This window comes from Schistocerca piceifrons, chromosome 5 (assembly GCF_021461385.2).
Source record: "Schistocerca piceifrons isolate TAMUIC-IGC-003096 chromosome 5, iqSchPice1.1, whole genome shotgun sequence".
Classification (NCBI taxonomy): domain Eukaryota; kingdom Metazoa; phylum Arthropoda; class Insecta; order Orthoptera; family Acrididae; genus Schistocerca; species Schistocerca piceifrons.
Window position 1 is genome coordinate 83,065,675 of NC_060142.1, and position 17,521 is coordinate 83,083,195.

The 17,521-nt window shown below is 41.4% G+C and overlaps 1 protein-coding gene across 1 annotated transcript in view; it reads left to right on the top strand.

Annotated features, from left to right (window-relative positions):
• Window positions 1–17,521, top strand: part of LOC124798595 (protein rolling stone-like) — a 137,555-nt gene that overhangs the window by 64,184 nt on the left and 55,850 nt on the right. The window contains exon 2 of the mRNA XM_047262062.1: window positions 10,576–10,703. Within this exon, the coding sequence (XP_047118018.1) occupies window positions 10,605–10,703 (99 nt within the window). The 5' untranslated portion in view covers window positions 10,576–10,604. The remainder of the gene's footprint in view (window positions 1–10,575; window positions 10,704–17,521) is intronic.

Here is a 17,521-nt window from a genome sequence, read left to right on the forward strand (position 1 = left end):
TGCTACAGGTCTGGACATGCCAGCGGAGCTAGGCATGTTGGCGCTCAACCCTGTGGAACAAAGATGCGGAAGCATTAGATATGGACCAAGACGTGAAAACTTCGAATAATAATAGTAATAATAATACTAAGGCTAAGCAGAGAGAAAGATGTGATATTTGATCCTTACTTTTCCGTTTAATCCTGTTCTGCATTAATGTGCTGGAGTGCGACTTCTTCTTCTTCTTCTTCTTCTTCTTCTGCTGCTGCTGACTGAACAAGACTGAGGCGCCAAAGCTGCTGAGCCTCACCCATATCTCCTACAATGACATCACCAGATTCCTCCATCCTCCTAGCGGAAGTCAAACACGTGACTGGATTAAGGGTTCCTATTGATTCCCACCATTTCCCCCACTCCAGAATATCATCTTGGATTATGTCATGGAACAGGCGATAGTGCTCTCTGGTGGCGGTACTGTGTACTAGGTCCAGACCTCATGGCGAACACGCTGTTTGCCACCATCTTGGATAATGGTACTTGCATCATTAGATGATGACATGGTCTCCATCTGGTGACAGTACTGGGTACACTGTTTGCCGCCATCTTGAATAATGGTACTCGCATCATTCTAGGCCATGTGATGAACACAATGTATGTCGCCATCTTGAATAAGAGTAGTTGTCACCAGATGACGTCAAGGACAACAGCGCCCTCTGCGGCTGTAGTGTGTACTAAGTCAGATGGAGTTTGGAGCTTGTGGTGGACACAATGTATGCCGCCATCTTGGATTACGTCACAGAATGGACGACAGTGCCCTCTGGTGGTGGTACTGTGTACTAAGTCAGTTGGGCTCTGGACCTCGTGCCAAACACACACACTGGATGGCAGTAGTGGCTCAAATTGTTTAAATAAAGACATGATTTCGACAGCTGACGATTTGCAAGCATGTTAGCAGAGTCTTTTAGTGGTTTGCATGTCTGTAGGCTGTGTGGCGTGAACCCAAGCATGTCAGAGCATGTGTTCTGTATCACTCCATATTTAAATAAATTGTTCCAAAATAAAAAAGTACACTCCTTTCTTACTCTCTTCAGCAGCCCAGTGCAGGCTGAGTCCTCTTCCCACCAACCCCTAGGAAGAGGTGGCGAAGTACTTCACTTCGTAAGGTGTATCCTTTACCATTCACGTGTGGATTGCAGGAATGGATGAATTACTGCTTGATACTCTTTTTGCGTGTTTTTTAGTGTAGTCTTCTCTCCCCGGTCCTTATGGGAGCGGTACATTGGGGCCCTAGTATATACATACATTCCTTAATTAATGCCAGATCTCAAATACTTATGAGCAAGCTCCCATATGGTAGGTGCATTCTATCTTCGAGTGTCTGCCATCTACGATTGCGAGGTGTCTGGGTGGAGAACAGTTGGTACCTCTTTAATTCTGGCGAAAGTTGCATGAGAAGTAGACGTGCACTTGACCCGCTGCTTACCTACCGCCTAATTAATTATGTGCACAACGGTAACGAAAGGAATTGACGGACGACCCTGCTAGTTGGTAAAATGAGTGCACACTCACAATAATTTAATAGAAAATGTAATCTACTCAGTAAAATAAAGAGAATTTTATCATAATAAACGACAGGAAATGGGATTCTGCATCTAGTGGCCGTGCGGTTCTAGGCGCTTCAGTCTGGAACCGCGTGACCGCTACGGTCGCAGGTTCGAATCCTGCCTCGGGCATGGATGTGTGTGATATCCTTAGGTTAGTTAGGTTTAAGTAGTTCTAAGTTCTAGGGGACTGATGACCATAGATGTTAAGTCCCATAGTGCTCTGAGCCATTTGAACCATTTTTTGGGATTCTGCATCTATCTACGAAATGATATGCGGATTAAATATTACAATGAGATTCATTATAAATCAAAACATAAAGGCACTTTACTGTCGATACCAACAGTAGGTTAAAGGCTGGGGTATACTGAACCATTATGAGAGTAAGAGTTGGCTTGAGAACAAGGCCTCCTACTCTCTGTGATGCAGTAGATTGACGATAACGACTGGAGGTCCTAATGAATCAAATATTACTCCTCCGACTATAATGCAGTGTCGTGATTAGTAACGAGAGCTCTAATGGGAACACATCGAGAAACAAATAAGATGGACTTTTATCAAAGCGAGCGCGCGTGCTGCTGAGGACTTCAGTATAAAAATCATAGGTCCTAAAGTGCCGGAGCCGCAAAATACTTCATCAGTCCTGAAACCTGCAGCACATCCTCGGTAGACAGCGTTCTGATGTAGGCGCCGACTCACGCTGTGCAGCAACTCTGCTTCAACCCGTGGCTTAATTGTAAGTTTTGCTTGCGTGGCCGTAGCAGAAAAACTTCTGGATGTACGAGTATGTATCTCCAGGAAGAGACACAGCAAAACCACCTGAACTCGCCCTGTCAGTACACGTGGGAAAACCCAGAGTAAGAATCTGGATCTTAAGTCTCGTTATGAAAGTGGAGTATGATCGAAGTCATGCTCCACGATGATTCCTAAAAAGTGCGACAAAGTCGCAAGACAGTCCGATTCCGACGAGGATCAGATTCCGAATGCCAAGCACCCGGCAATTAAAGAGCGAAGCCAACGTTATTGAACTCTCCACCACGTTCGAAAAGGTGCGAATCAGCATTCAGTGCCGACTCCAAAATTCCCCCACACTATCTCAGAACATCATTCTCGCCAATAGCGACCGTTCCCCCCAAATTCGTGCCAGGGCTTTATGATGTCAACTGGCTTCAGTTTAAGTTGACATGCCTCTGCTATTTAGCTGGGCGCACTGAACTTGGGTTTGACCGGCTCTGAAAACAGCATGTCAAGATCACCGGCCATCCGGCGCCCGACAGTCGCACCTGACAGAGCACAGTCCACAAGAATCAGTCAGTCGCTGCCAGCAGTCTTCGTTCCAGACGCAGCGGAACGGTAAACACACAAACTGTGGCGACACTCAGTGGCCCACAGGACGCTTCGCCCTCCATACAATAGGCCAAACTCGACCGAGGTCAGTCGCCCCGCCAGGATCTCGAGCCCATTGAGTACGAGCCTCTCCGTATTCGCGAAAATGCAGACCCCCCCACGAAAACCCAGTGTTTCACGTCCTCTTAAACTCGCCTCGCAACAAGCCACACAGGGAAGTAACAGAGAAAACTAAAAGCAAGACCACATACCGTTCCCAACATGCATAGCAATCAAGTGAAAAGTAATTTGAGCTCTCGATACAAATACTCTCATCAGAGTAACCTTATTCGGCCCGTTCCCACCGTGAAATGATACAAAACATTAATGAAGTTGATCGCAATGAGAGGCGACATGCAAGAAAAAAAAAAATCATGGAATCTCTCACGATTTCCAACACTTAGAGTCAAACGAAACCTGTGGTGATTCGGGCAAGCACTTCATATTCGCACAATATGCCCTCTTAATCCTATTTTGTAAGGGTCCCACACACTTGAACAACATTGTGGAATGAGTCGCAAGTGTGTTTTGTAAACACACTCTTGTTTACAAACTAATTAGATTTCCACGCCGGCCGGGGTGGTCAAGCGGTTAAAGGCGCTACAGTCTGGAACCGCGCGACCGCTACGGTCGCAGGTTCGAATCCTGCCTCGGGCATGGATGTGTGTGATGTCCTTAGGTTAGTTAGGTTTAAGCAGCTCTAAGTTCTAGGGGACTGATGACCTTAGAAGTTAAGTCCCATAGTGCTCAGAGCCATTTTTTAGATTTTCACAGCATCCTAAATTGTGGCTATTTAATCATTACATTATTATCATACCCACATAACTCACCGCACCCAAGTATTTCTGCGAGCTCTCTGATTAAAGATGTTGCTCATGGACATAATGGTTAGAGTTATGTACGGAACCACATCCAGCCTGCCCAGTCCGTGTCTCGCATGCTGCCCTATATGGGACAAGTGCTAGCCTGACTGGCTCACGCAGTAGATGAACACACCGCTATGCATCGGTGAATTATTACAGGTTATTAGCATTTCCATACCACAAGAAAAATGGTTCAAATGAAACTGAGAACTGTGGGACTTAACAGCTGAGGTCATCAGTCCCCTAGAACTTACAACTACTTAAACCCAACTAACCTAAGGACATCACACACACCCATGCCCGAGGCAGGATTCGAACCTGCGACCGTAGCGGTCGCGCGGTTCCAGACTGTAGCGCCTAGAACCGCTCGACCACACCGGCGGGCCATACCACAAGAATGCAGTACCTAACGGGTATTTGTTTTCAATGGTACTGTGTTTGTGTTTGCCACTACAATGACAGTAGTTGCGGGATGGTCACTTCTGACCCAGAATGGGGTGCGTGGGAGGCAGGGGAATGCACAGTACCATGGTGGGTGCAAAATCAAGGATACTGACTCAATAAAACTTGTTTATTATTCATCATATAGTAGGTCATGGCTGCGACCCAGGTGCTGGCGGTTGTTAGCAGCAGCGAGTCAGTCTGGTGAGGTAGCAGAATGCCGAGACAGCAGCAGCTGGTGATGATGGCAGCTTTGTTGATGTAAGACGGGGGGAATGCGAGCTTACGACTGGACTGGCGTTCTCTGCCCAGAGCCTAAGGCTCCTAGCAGGCTCCCTGAGGCGAACCCAGGAAGCTCGATGGCTGGCTGGAGTATCAGGTGATGGAGCCCAATGGGAGGTCTTGCCTAGGCAGTAACAGTCCAGAGTCTGGAACTGACAGGGCTAGCTGATGGGTTGTAGACCAGCGGCTTCACCTAGTTAAGGTTGGTGCTTCATGAAGCTATAGCTTCATCCAACTGATGACTGGCATGGAGACTGTCAGATGAACGCACAGTGACGATGGAATAAAGCTACTGGTTGAACTTAGAACATGTACGGTTGACATGGCTGGGTGTCTTGCGATACCTCTGTTCCTGTGAAGTAGCTGGTGGTGAAACATTGTTTTTTGGTGCAACAGTAGCAACCTAGCCACCACCATGGTCAAGTGCTGCATTACAGAATGATATGCCAGTGTTATAGCAGCAACCAACTAAAAAATTACGCAGGTAGCGTTTGTGCAGGATACTGTAGCTGGTGTACAGTGACAGTTTTCGTCCGAAGCGCTGAGAAACTACATTCGTTTGTTCGGAAGTGGAGGCTGATTAGCGTGGTGCTGTGTTGACAGAATCGAGGTGCACACCCTTCAATTTCCTCGAACGATTTTACAGAAAGTATCAGGTAAAAAGAATAAAATAAAACTGTGTTACTTGCAGCTTTACATGTCAGCTTCATGATTTTGTGCGCATCACTTCATTAATGGTAACAGTTATCAAAATAACTTCATTTAAGTAAGACACTGTGCGAAATTCAAAAAAGTGTGCAGTGACAAATAGGGCTCGCTATAATTTTACGTTTGGTGCATATTACATAATAATATATTCCTGTGTATGAAATTTAGCGAAAATATTGAATTTTTCTTTAGACTTTGGTGCAGGTCTCTAAACACCAGTGTCGAGAAAATTGATATTACGTAGCATACGTATTTGCCATCGCAGGTGCCAGCGATAAAATCAGAATGAAATATCCACAACATTCCTCATATCTCATTGCATACAAAGAAGATAATATTTTTCCATTTGGTTATTATGCGAAACTATTATCCACCTTGTTATTCCACTAACTACAGCATATACACTATGTGATTAAAAGTATCCGGACACCCAAAAAACATAAGTTTTTCATATTAGGTGCATTGTGATGCCAGCTACTGCCAGGTACTCCATATCAGCGACCTCAGTTGTCGTTAGACATCGTGAGAGAGTAGAAGGTGGCGCTCCGCACGGACTTCGAATGTGGTCAGGTAAAACGTTGTGTGACGAATCACGGTACACAATGTGGCTATCCGATGGCAGGGTGTGGGTATGGCGAATGCCCGGTGAACATCGTCTGCCAGCGTGTGTAGTGCCAACAGTAAAATTCGGAGGCGGTGGTGTTATTGTGTGGTCGTGTTTTTCATGGAGGGGGCGTGACACTTTCACAGAACAGGTCTACCTTCTTGCTTCCCACTGTTGAAGAGCAATTCGAGGATGGTGATTGCATCTTTCAATACGATCGAGCACCTGTTCATAATGCACGGCCTACGACAATAACATCCCTGTAATGGACTGGCCTGCACAGAGTCCTGACCTGAATCCTATAGAACTTTGGGATGTTTTGGAACGCCGACTTCGTGCCAGGCCTCACCGACTGACATCGATACCTCTTCTCAGTGCAGCACTCCGTGAAGAATGGGCTGCCATTCCCCAAGAAACCTTCCAGGACCTGATTGGACATTTGCCTGCGAGAGTGGAAGCTGTTGTCAAGGCTAAGGGAGGGTCAACACCATACTGAATTCCAGCATTACCGATGGAGGGCGCCACGAACTTGTAAGTCATTTTCAGCCAGGTGTTCGGATGCTTTTTATCCCATAGTGTAACAGTGAAAGAATGTAATTGTTAAGGGCCATTGATAGCCAGTGAAAGAAGAAATGCTGTGGGATTTGGAACAACATAAGTGAAGAGATTACGACAGGTTATTTTTGTACAAGGAGTGTTTTTTATATATGAGTGTTTGACCTTAACTGTCCTCAGTTCCTCACTTAATAAACTTAATAAACGTCTGTTTCAGAATTCTCTCGCAATTGCGTCTGCACAATTTATTTGCGAGAAGACATAGTGTAAACTCCGCTATGTTTTGCCAATAGAAGCAAATTTTAACATGGCAACAAATGAAATGGTTTTACTCAAAATTTCCCGCTCATGACGCTTCTCTGAAAGTTACAAATGATTAACAAGTCAGGCAAAAATAAGTGGGTGCTTTTGTTGCGTTTTCAGCGTAATTCTTTTGAGACACTAACCAAAGCTGAGGTGACACATTGTTTTGGATGATCACAATGCAAGTGTGGACGAGGAGATGCTCCATTTAATATTTTCAAAAAATTGGAGCGTAGGCCTCAGTTTAGAAGCAGCATTCACCACACAGTGCCTGCCAGCAGTCACCACCACCACCACCACCACCACTACTGCTCTCTCACGCTTGCCCTCCTGACTACTCTCTACCAGCCTTGTTATTCTGCCTGCACTTCTAGTTAGCTCGCATACCCCTTGGCTGGCTGCTATGTTTTGCCCAAGACTGATGCCACAGCCAGCCGAAGTGGCCGTGCGGTTAAAGGCGCTGCAGTCTGGAACCGCAAGACCGCTACGGTCGCAGGGTCGAATCCTGCCTCGGACATGGATGTTTGTGATGTCCTTAGGTTAGTTAGGTTTAACTAGTTCTAAGTTCTAGGTGACTAATGACCTCAGCAGTTGAGTCCCATAGTGCTCAGAGCCATTTGAACCATTTTGAACTGATGCCACAATCGTCAGAGGATGGTCACTTTTCGTTATTTGGATTAAAATAAATGTAATTAGAAGAGTGTATCTCGAGTAAAGATTGTTATTACTCTCATAAACACAGGGAAATGTCGACCATCCACTGAAACTGCTCCTGGAGTGGCTGAGCGGTTCTAGGCGCTGCAGTCTGGAACCGTGCGACCACTATGGTCGCAGGTTCGAGTCCTGCCTCGGGCATGGATGTGTGTGATGTCCTTAATTTAGTTAGGTTTAAATAGTTCTAAGTTCTAGGGGACTGATGACCTCCGCAGTTAAGTCCCATAGTGCTCAGAGCCATTTGAACCATGTGAAACTGCTCCCAACCCACTCTGCACAGTTAATCGAAAAAACGGTAGAGGACAATAAATGCAGGACTTTACAGATGGACACACGGCGACAGGCTCACCAGGGGAATAACTTCTGCCAAATGGGTTGCGGTAACGCCTCGGCAAAAAGGAGCAATATGATGTGAACATGGTGTCGGACCGTGCGAGTATTTGAGCCCCCGAATATGAAGCGGTGCAATGTAGTTGCTCTGTCGTACCTGTGAAGCGTTGTCGGATTACTCTGCTGCCAGCACACCCGCCTAGTCAACACAGTACATTCAAGAGAGTACGGGCAAGAGAGATTTTTATTGGAAAACTCTATAGTATTAAATACGGAAGAAACCTTGCCTATGATGAAAAAGAGACGGTAATAATTGATATTTGGAAAGGCATATCCACGGAAAATTTCACCGTTGGTATAATTAATTGAAGAGTATTCAGACTATACTTGAATGTCACTTACGGCATTTGATTACATTGTGGGGCTATAAAACGTGTTTCCTGATGGAATTCCACTAGTTTGCGACGACCTGTTTCTGTTAATTTTATGTAAGAAACACACACACGAGGGAGGACTCGAACCTCTGGCGGGAGGGGCCGCGCAGTCCGTGACATCACGGCTCGAACCACATCCGCTGATAAAGGCACAGATCACACCATGAAATTACATAATCAAAATATACTATTGTTATCCTTAAAAATCAAAATCAGCTAACTTATATTGTATTTTTTTAAAAATCCCATGGAAACATACACCAATGACATAATGGATCTGAGGGGGAACCCACACGTACAATGAGTTGCACTAGCAAAGCAGTCAGTCACATCCCTCCCTCATCGGAAAATCTACAAACATAGGGTATACCAATAATGGAAAATGAAACAAACTAGTAAACATTATACCAGACAACTGGAGTGGACAAACGCAACACAAACATAATGAATAAACATTCACTGAAAAGTACAAAAAGAAAGCTGGTGCCAACATTTGTAACATCCACCACCAACATTGTTTTACATCCAGTAAATTTCTTGGAATTAGTGGGAACATTGGTGACGCGCTTGGTTATTTCTTTGGAGAAATTGCGTCCAGAGTCTTTTACGTACACAAGTCACACATTTGCTAAGCTATTGTCATGGAACTTAGGGATATAACTGGGTTGCTGAAGAGAAATATCAGTGGAGCATGTGTCTACTTGTATGCCATGTTTTGTTTTATTGTTCATGTTTTTAAGGTCATTAGGGTATGTTATTTCAGTGGGTTTGTATTTTCCAGTGAACGTTCGTTCATTAGGTTCGTGTTGCATTTGTCCACCCCAGCCGTTTGGTATTGTGTTTCTAGTTTGTTTCGGTTTTTACTATTATTATATTCCATATCTGTAGGTGTTCCGGTGATTGATGTATGTGACTTCGATTGCTTTGCTGGTGTAACTCATTGTATGTGTGGGTTCTCCTCAAGTCCATTACGTCATGAACTATAACTACGAAAAACATTCAGATTGATCATGCAGGATCATGCCTAGAAAATCTACTAATGAGAAGGATAAAATAAGTCATGAAGTGCCATCTATAATTATGGTTGGAATATTCAAGTATTGACATCTTGTTGCTAGCTCACACCAAGAAGACATTTATTGATGTTTAAGTTTTGGTCATCTCAGATGTGAAGTATACAGCATTACAGTTGAAGAACAGGAGCAACAAATTGTACACCTTCGTCAAGAATTGAGAGATGGTTTGGAAAAGAATTCAGTGCTGCCTCAAAGAGTGTGAGAGGCATGTGGAACATGTCCTTTAACAAGAAAAATTAGTGCACAATGAATTGTAACCTGTATTGTGCTGAAGTAGTATTGCATCTCTTGTCAAGTCTGGCCATGTTTGAAATTTGAGCCCAATCGGATGGGGACTTAATCAAAAAAGTCCACATTTAAAATTCATTTGTACTAACTAGAACTACATTTTGTACTGAACTCGGTGGTGTCTCATAACCATACAACTGCAATTAACTCACAAATGACTAATTTGCAGACCCATATTTACTTTGAAATGTTTGATTCTGCAAGTATCGTTGTATGTTTTCACACTTGTTAGCTTTTCCCTTTCATTCTAGTTTACCTTGTATACAAATTTTTCTCTTGATATCCTCTGCTCAGCTTACCCCCTTCTCCTGCTATAGCTCTTAGGGAAAGGAAAAAATATAATGTATTCAGATGTTTTTCTTTCAAGGAAGTGGTTTAAAAGTCAGTACTATGCTAGTTTTAGCAAAGGTGGAACTGGAACTTCTTTATGGCCAATTATAAGTTTGCTATTCGTCTTCCAAAATATTTAAAATATTCCATACCCCCAGGTCTAGCCCCTCCCCCCCAACATAAAAGATTGTATGGATGCCCTTGGCCCCAAGTGATCACTTATGTCACTTGTATTTTACACTGACCCTGTATATGACAATGTTTAATAGATGAATGTAAATTGAGAATTGAAACCTTACAGTGAAGGTAAACTGGCTTATAAATTCAGACTGCCCCATATTGATACAGTTGCTGAAGTTTTGGCATTGGGGATTATGTATTTTGATCTGCTTTCCATTGTTCTTTATTTATTTTTGTGTGTTTTTGTACTTCTGAGACTGTAAAATAGTGATGAAATTAGGGATACCTGGTTTGTTGTGTTTAAGAGGGGTGTTGACTATAGAAGATATAACTGCTATTGTATGATTTTCTGTCATTCAACAAAAAAAGGTTTATACATAAAGTGACGTAAACTCATTAATAGTAATATGTAATCCAGTCCAGTTTCAGTAAAGTTATCCATTGTACTCATTAGGAAAGTTTTTCTTAAAATATAATTGAAGTTTTTATTAATATTCCAGAAAATAACAACTCCGTACACAGTACCCAGATGGCATGTGAAAAGATAAAAGAAGTGTGGAAGAAAGCTTTTAAACCAAAAAATTTCAAACTAATCCATGACAACCCTGAAATCTTTGTAAAATCTCAGGTATGTGATGAGAATGCTGTAGTTGTTAAAAAATACTCATACATTTAAAAGCAAAAGGACGTATTGTTTTAATTGTGATTTTATTCCAAAGACTGCTCATGAGACATTCTTTTTTTGGTTTGTTTACATGTTAGCTTTTAGGTTGTGTTGATAGTCAGCGACTACATTGACTAGCAAGATTTTCAACACACTGATTACATAAAACATTATATTAAATGGTATGTAGTACTGTAACAGTTTTTCATCAATTTCTGGGACTGGGAAGCCATTGTAGATTACGTCTGAATACTTGTCAGTTGATTGTTTGATGACACCCTCCAGGTAGTTTTTGTGTTACAATGCTCGTGTGTTCTTCCTGTCTCTCATAAACTTACTGATAAGGCCATGAAAGTTTAAAAAGCAAGGCATTTATAAAAGCGTATGTAGAAAAGTTTTGATTGTACGTAAGAATTTATTTGTTGAAATAAGAGAACACATGGCAGATATGTTTCAGTGTCCAAACACATAGAAGTAAATGTTAAGCTTTGAACTTTCTATGGCATACTTAATGTATATTTTTAGACGGTTTAGAAAAGAAGTGAATTATGTTAATAATAGGAATGAAACTGAGTGGAATATTACAATTAAATTGTTCACAGGATTAGGCAAGCACTGCAGAAGGTAACAGAGCAGTAAAAGCAGAGTGTACCTCTCCTATTGAGAGGTCTGCCTGTCGCCGTGAAGGTTTTATTCCCAGTACTGCCAACACTTTCCCTCATTGGGAGAAATCAAGTGGAGAGCCAGACTGTGAAATCAATATTAGTAATAAAAACAGAACAAAAAATTCAAATAAAGAACTGAATAAAACTCAATATAGTGCACCACAGTTTTAGACTGACAGGCAGTATACTAAGCAAGGAGTGTGGCAAACTAACATGCTGTGTATTCATGGTTCCTTGGAGGATGTTCTTAAATTTTTCATAGTTTATTTGTATGAAAAATGAAATCTTGATTTACTTATAAAAACAGTGACAGTTGAAAATGGTTGCAGCAGTGATAGTCAGTAATAAATTTGCAATTCCAGTCTTATGAAATGTTCTCCTGTATCTCTATTTGTCGCTCAAATTACATGACCCATGATAAGCTTTATTGCAGTCACACTCACACCATGTATGTGCAGGTATAGCTGGTTTCCGTTCTGATAGTCATCACCAGGTAAACTTTTGAAAAGAACAGCTATGTTACAATCTGGACATTTATAAAAATAGCAGCATCAAAGAGATAAAACAAAAGAAAAAAATAATGTCAAACAATAGCTTGTGGCAGCATCACATTACACTTGGATGTCTTCATTCTCACAAAGCTGCTACTAGCTGACTGACTGGGTTGCAGATTCTGGTTCTTACATAGGTAAGCATTGATGTAGAAGCACCATTTACTATCTTTATAATCGTAATTTATGAGTATGCACAAACAGAATTAAATAAAAAAAAATATTTGAGTGACAATGAAAAGGGTGGAAGTAATATCCAATTAAATTATGTTTTCAAAAATTGATTATTTTCTTTGATATAATGTAAAAGATAATGATGAGGATGATAAGACTATTATGACATTGACCACCACCAACACCACTTGATTAAGGTCTGTTTTGAACACAAGCCTCTGTATTTTCCTCTATCATCCCACCACTGCTTTGCCATTGCCCTGTTTGTCTCCTCATTTTGTCTGAATACTCTTTTCAGTGAACTACCTCTTGTTCTTCCATTTGGTCATATGCTTTGGAGCCTCAATTCATACGCACATCTTGGCATTCTATGACATGCCATTCTCTTCAAACTTTAACCTTGCTGTTTCTATCTGCTCATTTAAGGGTACACTCTCTCTCTCTCTCTCTCTCTCTCTCTCTCTCTCTCTCTCTCTCTCTCTCTCTCTCAGGATTGATGTGTCATTTCCTCAGTCTTTTTTGTGACATCTGGATTTCACACCAAACTCCTGGCACTTCCCAAAAATGCAACTGCTTGCCTCTCTCCCTCTGTTGACAGCATCATTTTATCCATTTGTAAATTACATTGTAGTAAATACTGCAACCATCCACAAGTTTCCTTGAAGTGGTTTTGTTATACTATTACTAGTTTTGGGCCTGAGCCCATTGACAGATAGTAGCGTTGACTTCTTGGAAGTTTTACATTTGTGTCTTCCTGAGCGTTCTCTTTTACATACTATAAGATAGAGGTTTTGTTTTATTTTACAATCCATACTGATTCATGAACTGAACCAAGTTCACTGTAAATCTCACAGGAAGTCAATGCTACCATCTGACAGTGGTCTCAGCCTGAAACTAGTAATGCTATAATGAAATTATTTCAGAAAAGCTTGTGGCTGGTTGCAGTATTTCCTACAGCATAATCTGTGAAAACAGTTGCAGTGTTCTCCAATCAGAATGGCTAAAAAATGCCGTCCATTTGTTTCCACTACATTTTCAAATTATATGAAATTGTCAACTTTTCTCAGATGTTCCCCTGAGTGAGTCCTGGGTAATCTTCTTCCTGTTTCTGGTAATGATGATGAACTCGTCCTTGCTCTCATCAAATTTTTTCATACTTTATCCAACCAACTCTACCTGTGCATTCAATTTCTGCTGAACTTAATCTTCCTTGTTCTCCCTGATATGGAATTATTCAGCAAAGCTCGTGGACTTGGTATTATTCTCTCCAGCTGTATCTACTTCCTCATTCATTATGTCACCTATGACAGAAAGTAAGGGCAAAAGTGCTTGCCTTGTTTTAAACCCCTGTCTCTGCTATGCCAATGTGTTGCCTTATCTTGTATTGTGACATAACTTTTATTTTCATGGTACATTTCTTTTACTCTGCCACCTGTACACTTTTGCTTGCCTTTAACACACCAGGGCTTCCCAATACTTAATGTGCCGCACGCACTGCTGTATGCTTTCTCAAAGTCCAGACAGCCCATATGCAATTCATGTCCATAGTCACGATGTTTACCTTGTAGCTGTGTTGCCATAAATATAAAGTCTATCATTGGGTCTCCTAGCCTGAAACCCTATTGATGTTCCTTCATTTTCTTCTGAACTTTGCAACTTATTCTTTTCCCTAGAATTTTATCAAATATTTTCACATTGTAGCACAGTAGTGCTCTCTGTAGTTCTTACATTCTCTATTGTTTACATTCTTGAAGACAGGGACAGTTATTCATTCCTTCCTGTCTTTGGGGGTTGTCTCCTCCTTCCAAACTACTCTTGTTGCAATGAATTACCACTGCTTCCCCATAATTTTAGGTGCTCTTACCATTTCTGCTTACATCTTATCTGCATCTGATGCCTTTCCTCATATCATACTGTTTACTACTGGCACTACTTCCACCCAGGTCAAATCCTTTTACGCTTCTTTCCCTAGGTTAGTATTTGTTCTTTCGTAGGATTTCTTTTTCGCAGCAACCCCATCTAAGTTAAAAGCATGTTAAAGTGTTTTTACCATATTACCTTCAGTTTTTTTCTTATCATTTGCTTATTTTCCATTTACATTCAGAATAGTGGGGTTTTCACTCTCACCTTTCCTCTTTCCCTTCATCATTCCATACGGTGCTCATACTTCCTTCTTGCCTTTGCAGTATTCCTCCATCATCTATGTATATTTGTCCATCCATTTTACTATCTTCTTGCCTTTCTTGTCTCTTCTTGGTATTACATTCATTCCTTTCATCTTGTCATTTGTTGAAACCATATCCTGAAGGCTCTGTTGTTTCACTATAGAGATAGTGCTTCTCTAACACTCTCATTCCACCAAGGTGTCTGCTTACATTGTTTAATATTGTTTTTTCTTCCACAAACTGATACCCTCATCTGAACAAGCGTTACCTTAAACTTCTCCCACTTTTCTTTCACTATTATAGGTTGAACCCAAGATATTATTGAACTTACTTCCAGATCAAAACAGTGCACACTCTGCTGCAGACTGTAAAATTCATTCTGAACACTGTCATCTTTTTCCCTAAGAGTATTTTTAATACCTGTTGCAGTTTCCAGGTATTTAGTTTTCCCCCCCCCATTCCAACGCAACTTTGAAACTCATTGCTATTAGGCAGTGACTGATATCCAAGGAAAAGAGTATTACTTTCCTGTCAGTAACACGCCTCTTCAGTTCCCTGTCAAAGAATGTATAGTCCACAATGAAATCCATTTCCTTATTACAGCTGTACCTTGTTACCTCAGGATTTTGTTGATTCTTGTACCAAGAATTGCCGACCATCAACCAGGAGACAGAAGCAAAAAGTGAACTGTGTTTGTAGTGAAATATTTCTTTTCCATGTGTTTATGGAAACACTAATGAACCTATGAAACAGTCATACAAAGAAATATGCATAATATACAAACGTATAAGTACAGTACCCAAATAAGAAACATTATTTTGGACAGTATCTACGCCCTGTGCTGCTGCTTTGTTTGTCAACAATGTGATTTTGTAAACATCTCTATGGCAACACCTTTTCATAGCTCAATAGACAGCTACTGTTTCTGGCTATAGCCATCTGCACTTTGCAGTTGAAAGCTGTCAAAAGTGCTGCCAGATATGAGGGATTTCTGTAATTTGCCTCGATTGTACTAGTGTCTTGTTGTTGTTGTTGTTGTTGTTGTTGTTGTGGTCTTCAGTCCTGAGACTGGTTTGATGCAGCTCTCCATGCTAATCTATCCTGTGCAAGCTTCTTCATCTCCCAGTACCTACTGCAACCTGCATCCTTCTGTATCTGCTTAGTGTATTCATCTCTTGGTCTCCCTCTACGATTTTTACCCTCCACATTGCCCTCCAATACTAAGTTGGTGATACCTTGATGCCTCAACACATGTCCTACCAACCCTCCCTTCTTCTAGTCTAGTTGTGCCACAAATTTCTCTTCTCCCCAATTCTATTCAATGCCTCTTCATTACTTATGTGATCTACCCATCTAATCTTCAGCATTCTTCTGTAGCACCACATTTCAAAAGCTTCTATCCTCTTCTTGTCCAAACTATTTATCGTCCATGTTTCACTTCCATACATGGCTACACTCTATACAAATACTTTCAGAAATTACTGCCTGACACTTAAATCTGTACTCAATGTTAACAAATTTGTCTTCTTCAGAAACGCTTTCCTTGCCATTGCCAGTCTACATTTTATATCCTCTCTACTTTGACCATCAGTTATTTTGCTCCCCAAATAGCAAAACTCCTTTACTACTTTAAGTGTCTCATTTCCTAATCTAATTCTCTCAGCATCGCCCGACTTAATTCGACTACATTCCATTATCCTCGTTTTGCTTTTGTTGATGTTCATCTTATAACCTCCTTTCAAGACACTGTCCATTCCATGCAACTGCTCTTCCAAGTCCTTTACTGTCTCTGACAGAATTACAATGTCATCGGCGAACCTCAAAGTTTTTATTTCTTCTCCATGGATTTTAATACCTACTCTGAATTTTTCTTTTGTTTCCCTCACTGCTTGCTCAATATACAGATTGAATAACATTGGGGAGAGACTACAACCCTGTGTCACTCCCTTCCCAGCCACTGCTTCGCTTTCATGCCCCTCGACTCTTACAACTACCATCTGGGATCTGTACAAATTGTAAATAGCCTTTCGCTCCCTGTATTTTACCCCTGCCACCTTCAGAATTTGAAAGAGCGTATTCAAGTCAACATTGTCAAAAGCTTTCTCCAAGTCTACAAATGCTAGAAATGTAGGTTTGCCTTTCCTTAATCTAGCTTCTAAGATAAGTCGTAGGGTCAGTATTGCCTCACGTGTCCCAACATTTCTACGGAAATCAAACTGATCTTCCCCGAGGTCAGCTTCTACTAGTTTTTCCATTCATCTGTAAAGAATCCGCGTTAGTTTTTTGCAGCCATGACTTATAAAACTGATCGTTCAGTAATTTTCACATTTAACACCTGCTTTCTTTGGGATTGGAACTATTGTATTCTTCTTGAAGTCTGACGGTATTTCGCCTGTTTCATACATCTTGTTCACCAGATGGTAGAGTTTCATCAGGACTGGCTCTCCCAAGGCTGTTAGTAGTTCTAATGGAATGTTGTCTACTCCCGGGGCCTTGTTTCGACTCAGGTCTTTCAGTGCTCTGTCAAACTCTTCACGCAGTATCATATCTCCCATTTCATCTTCATCTACATCCTCTTCCATTTCCATAATATTGTGCTCAAGTACATTGCCCTTGTGTAGACCCTCTATATACTCCTTCCACCTTTCTGCTTTCCCTTCTTTGCTTAGAACTGGGTTTCCATCTGACCTCAAAGGTCTCTTTAAGTTTCCTGTAGGCAGTATCTGTCTTACCCCTAGTGATATACACCTCTACATCCTTACATTTGTCCTCTAGTCATGCCTGCTTAGCCATTTTGCACTTCCTGTCGATCTCATTTTTGAGACGTTTGTATTCCTTTTTGACTGCTTCATTTGCTGCATTTTTATATTTTCACCTTTCATCAATTAAATTCAGTATTTCTTCCATCACCCAAGGATTTCTACTAGCCCTCATCTTTTTACCTACTTCATCCTCTGCTGCCTTCGCTACTTCATCCCTCAAAGCTACCCATTCTTCTTCTACTGTATTTCTTTCCCCCCATTCCTGTCAATTGTTCCCTAATGTTCTCCCTGAAGCTCTGTACAACCTCTGGTTTAGTCAGTTTATTCAGGTCCCATCTCCTTAAATTCCCACATTTTTGCAGTTTCTTCAGTTTTAATCTACAGGTCACAACCAATAGATTGTGGTCAGAGTCCACATCTGCCCCTGGAAATGTCTTACAATTTAAAACCTGGTCCCTAAATCTC